The sequence below is a fragment of the Atta colombica genome, unplaced genomic scaffold (genome assembly GCF_001594045.1).
Source record: "Atta colombica isolate Treedump-2 unplaced genomic scaffold, Acol1.0 scaffold33, whole genome shotgun sequence".
NCBI lineage: Eukaryota > Metazoa > Arthropoda > Insecta > Hymenoptera > Formicidae > Atta > Atta colombica.
The window spans coordinates 482602-488172 of record NW_017259437.1 but is presented as its reverse complement, the minus strand read 5'-3'; the positions used below and the strand labels follow the sequence as shown (position 1 = coordinate 488172).

At 29.0% G+C, this 5571-nt stretch overlaps 1 protein-coding gene across 1 annotated transcript in view; it reads left to right on the top strand.

Annotated features, from left to right (window-relative positions):
• Positions 1-661: 661 nt before the first annotated feature.
• The window catches only part of LOC108690481 (sodium channel protein Nach-like), a 13956-nt gene continuing 9046 nt past the window's right edge, over positions 662-5571 (top strand). Inside the window, exons 1-6 of the mRNA XM_018197785.1 lie at positions 662-867; positions 990-1247; positions 1346-1490; positions 1685-1762; positions 1883-2110; positions 2199-2380. Coding sequence (XP_018053274.1) covers positions 662-867; positions 990-1247; positions 1346-1490; positions 1685-1762; positions 1883-2110; positions 2199-2380 — 1097 coding nt within the window. The remainder of the gene's footprint in view (positions 868-989; positions 1248-1345; positions 1491-1684; positions 1763-1882; positions 2111-2198; positions 2381-5571) is intronic.

The following is a 5571-nucleotide window of genomic DNA, read 5'->3' as shown; positions in this document are numbered from 1 at the left end:
ATGTTTTATTCCAAAAAGATCGTTTAGTTCATTGACGGATCCACGAGAGAGGAAGGAGGACATTGGGGTCACAATCCTAATTGGAGTTTCCTGTTTTTAAAAAAGTATAATAAAATGTTATATAATATCTTTAACATTTTTGAGATGCTTAATCACAATTTTAATATTCCAAAAATATTAGCAGTGAATCACAACACGGTGATATATATATATATAATAATAATCCTTTACCCTCTGAAGAAAACACCGGTGAAAACCTCAAAAGTAATATATTTCCAAAATATTTTTGAATTTAAGAAACTCTTGAACAAAAAAACATATTTCATTATAATATTCTTTTTTTGTGTTAATAATTTTAAATAAAACGTTTTATGAATTATACATTTAAATAATAATTTTTTAATGTAATAATTGAAATAATAATTTAATATTTTATCTTTTTATATTTAACTTTAAAAAAATCTCACCTGCGACGCGCCAATAATCCTCCTGACAAATTCTGAATTCGCTAATGGTTTCTTAAAAAAAAGTCATTATAAATGACTCGTAATAGCCAAAGAGTCAATAGTAGCTTAATCTTAGTAATTAATTATTAATTACTAATTAACTACATTGCTTAATGTATTGGTCAAATATAAATATTTTTTTAGTCTTAACTCAGATGCTGCATAAATTCTGGGAACATTACAATGCTAATCCAATCCGCAGCATTGTTAAGTCGTTTCACGTCCCAATATTTATGGCCCCCTTCCCAGCTCTTACTATTTGTCCATTAATACCACCGCCAGTTGCAAGACGCAACGTAGTGTTTGCAAGTTTACGTTTACCAAATAATATGTCCTACACTACAGGGAGATTTCTAGTTAGGTACGAATATTTTTTTATTAATAGTATACATAATTTGTAAAAATAAATGATTCTATTTATAAAGAACTTTGCGATGTTTAAGATTTATATTTAATAATAATAGAATATGAAATTTCTTTTAGATATGGGCCCGCTTTTGCGAACGAAAACGCTCCTGGTGGTAAAGATCATATAGATAATTTTAAATTACTATTGAAAACAAACAATTTGTCACTGACAGACTTTATAAAAGCTTTACGACCTTGCGAAGACATATTCGAATCCTGTGCATGGCAAGATGTTGATACGAATTGCAGCGAACTGTTCAAGGTATCTTATACTTTCGCAGGTATATGTTGTTCCTTCAACTATTATCTCGAAGAATCCATAAAAATCGGCAGGTAATTATTATATTATAGTATACAATTACATTTACTTAATTACATATTAATTATTATTATGACAAAATTGTCTTATAACTTAATTTTACTTAAACTAGAGCTACAAAAGTCGATCTTCTCACAACTCCTTTTTACGGACCAAGAACCGGTCTTCAAATTGTTCTAAACCGATCTTTTTTGATCGAGGATGATGACATGGACGAAAAATATATCAAATCTTCAACAAATTCCGTCGGTCTTGTGGTACAAAGTTGATACACATAATGTTAATATTTTTCTATGTGACTAATGTGACACAAATAATTCTATGTTTCATATACGTATTAAAAAAGAGAATTATATTCACACAAATTCTTATCAAAAATATTTGTCTGTCACATTTTTTCAAACAGATATTCAAAAAAGTATTAATATAATTTTTTCTATGAGATATATAGGTGTTTTCTCATCATCCTCTGGAATATGTCGCCACTATAGCTACTAGACAAATTTTACAAAAAGGGCAATATGTTCTTGTAATTATATATTCTTATAAACACAATTTAAATTCTTTTTTCTAATATTTTAAATAAATGTTTGGTGAAACATTTTCCAAATATTTTGCATAAATCCAATTTTGCTTTGATATGATATAGACCTCCGTAAATCCAATTATCAATAAAAAACTCAGTGGGTATTACCATCGAGATTCTACGAGTGGTGAACTGATTCAGAATTGTGCAGATGAAAAAACCAAATTGGACTATTTTCCTACATATGGATATTCTAACTGTTTTACCAGCTGCTCTATCAAGGCTGTTCTCCAAGCTTGTGGTTGTTTGCCACTCTATTACACGCCTATAGCTGAAAAGCATTCATTAAGGGTGACTTTAAAATTTTATAAAATTATTTCTTTAAATTATTATCTTAGCGATAACAAGTTATATAAATAATATATTCTAATACTTGTAGCTATGCGAATGGGAAGATTTCCAGTGCCTTTACGCGAATGCGGACAATATACGGATCATTCAAAATGTTGTTAGAAACAATTTTACATGTGATTGTTTTACGCCATGCCAGAGTGTGCAATACGAGTTACAAACTTCCAGGCTTTTGTTAAATGGTAATAAGAATTACAATCCCGCGTCGTTGTAAGTATAATAAATAATAAAATAACATCGCGCTCCAAACATATCGCGTAATTTAAATATATATGTATATATATATATATATATATTTAAATTGCGTATATATATATATATATATATTTAAATAATGAAAGCAAGGACTCCACCAATTCAAATAAAAAATAATAATAACAGCTGTGAGAGTCAACACAGTTGTTAGTGCGAATATCTTATATTTATTTAGTTTATTAGATAAACCTTGATGTGATTTCGAAGAGCGCAATACAATAGAAAATTGACGTTTCGACTACTCTTTGAGTCATCCTCAGAAAGAATTATCCATAATAACAATTTCTTATTCCGCAATCAATTTCTTTATGTAATATGTAAGTTTCCCAACAATTGGCAGACTATTAGAATCAATTGAAAACCGAATACGAATTGGAGAAACACACACAATACATTGTCAATTATAATTATTTCTTATTATTCATCCTACACTCACCAATCGCAGCACTTCATTACATAAGTAAACTATTTAGATAAAAAAGAAATGACGATCTAAATCGAGCAATAATAAAGTTTACATAAAGTAATTTAAATCAAGTTAGTATTCACTTACAAAGTTAGTATTCACTGACAAACAGTGAATATCAGAAAAACTTAATGTAATAAATCGTATATTTCGGAATTCACAGATCTTTCTTGAGCGATTCAAAAAAAAAGTTGCATAATAATATAGATGAATAATCTTACGATCAGCGAGACATAGTGTGATATTGTTTCGAAGAATGATGCTCCTGTTTTTATGGGAATTGTGTCTAAAGTGAGAAATTCATTGTCACAATATATCGGAAAGTCGTAAAGTAATGAAAGTAAATTGTCAAATTGTTCTCTTTTGTCCATCTTTGTATTAAGTCAATTTAAATATTCATAAGATGATTGAGGTTGAATTTCTATTTACAATATGCGAAAACAGGAGCATCTTACAAATTCTGGTACTATTGAGCGCAAATGTTACAATAGTGACAGACAGATATTAAAGGTATCCAATTGATATTTGTTTATTTGTCTGACGGTTTTTCAATAAGTAACAATAAGAGTCGTCCAGATCCATGTCTTTCTGAGAATTAATGCCTTTGTTTTGTTTTTTAATGTGTAGCATCTCTGAGATAATTCTTTTGTTATAATTATTTTCGATATCTATAATTACTATAAGACTCTCTCTCTCAATCAAAATTGTGATCGCAATTCAATCTATAATCGGAGATGACGAAGAATCTGGAGAAACTCTGCTTAATGTTATTTCTATATTCATTTCATGGTTTCAAGTTGTTCGTTTGTTCTACATCTTGATAATTTGATAGACAACATTTTGGAATTTATTAAGTTTATCTTTGTGTACTTTGATGAAGAAGCTTAATATGTTTAAAATTCTTTTCTTAGCCAATTATGAAGATTGATTAATTAAAAAATGCAGTGACGAAATACGAAACCTTAGGTATATAAGGTACTACAAAATATTTTTTCTTAAATCGATTGCATTGTCCGAGATCACATTGTCAACGCTCTGTGTGTTAATTTCTCATGTATAATTTTTTTAATCTTTTTATTTATGCAATTAAAAAGTTTGTTTAGGAAAATGTTTATAACAAATTCAATATTTTTTGATGGAATCTAGGATGAGAAAGAAAAATGGTTCTATTCACAAGACTGAAAATCGAACCAATTTTATGGGAGGTAGGATCATAGAAAGGAAAGATATATCTGTCGGAGAACGTCTTTTATAGAACCAATCAACAATTATTTTATTATTCTCAACCTTTAATAGTAGATCTAAAAAGCTTAAGCATCTGTCATTTTCAATTTCCAAAATGAATTGTAATCTATTATGAAAGCTGTTAAAAACTACTTTTATGAGAATGTCAATGTGTTCTCTTGGCGCAATCATAATGATGTCATTTACACATCGTTGATAAATTATAGAATTTAAATTCAATGTGTCGAGAGTCTTCTCCTCTAAATCTCGCAATATAATTTCAACTAAAATATTAGGACCTAATTTTAGAAACATTTTTAGGATTAGGATTTAGGACTGCGTATTTTACATTTTTCAATAACGATTAAATATTAAATGTTTTTTAATTTTATACCTTGACTTTAATTGCGTGACATTATATTTATTCAAATTATAAACAAAGATTCATAGTCTTAGAAACTGTTGTGTCAAGACATATATTACACGGATATTCTCGAAAGTTATTATTATTTATTAGTATGATTGTCTACTGCGAAAAAAAATTTTTTTTTGTTTCTAAATATTTTACTTGTACAATAGAGTGCGGCGCTTATGGTGAGTGTAGGATGAATAATAAGAAATAATTATAATTGACAATGTGTTGTGTGTATTTCATATTCGGTTTTCGGATGATTCCAATAGTCTGCCAATTGTTGGAAAACTTACACATTACATAAAGAAATTGATTGCGGAATAAGAAATTGTTATTATGAATAATTCTTTCTGAGGATGACTCAAAGAGTAGTCGAAACGTCAATTTTCTATTATATTTGAAATCACATCAAGGTTTATGTAATAAACTAAATAAATATAAGATATTCGCACTAACAACTGCGTTGACTCCCACAACTATGCTTATTATTATTTTTTATTAGTTTAAATATATATATATATATATATGTGTATATATCATCTTCATCAAAAAGTTCCCGGAATTATGACCAGGTGATACTCTGAATCAGCTGATTTGAGTTCTGTTTTTTTGTTTAGGTTGCCACATCATTGACATTCCTACCAAATTTTATCAGCATAGCTTGACATTTGTAAAAGTTACGCCGTCTTGAGTACATCTACCTCTGCACGTATTTTTGATTTTTTACAGTTTTAAAAATGGAGTTGAATTTGCAACAACGAGTTTATATTAAATTTTGCATTAAAAATGGATTCAATGGTGTGAAAACCTTGGAAATATTGGGAAACTGATTTTTTTCTGTTCGATCGAGTCAAAAAACCATTACAGGGAACGTGTTTTAACAGCCGAAAGGAGATAATGGAAAAATCGAAGACGGCTCTGATGGCTATACCGACAATAGAGTTCCAGAAATGTTTCGAGAGCTGGATCAAGCGCTGGCATAAATGCGTTGCAGTCGATGGGGAGTACTTTGAAGGGGACAATATCACTTTTGATGAATAAAAC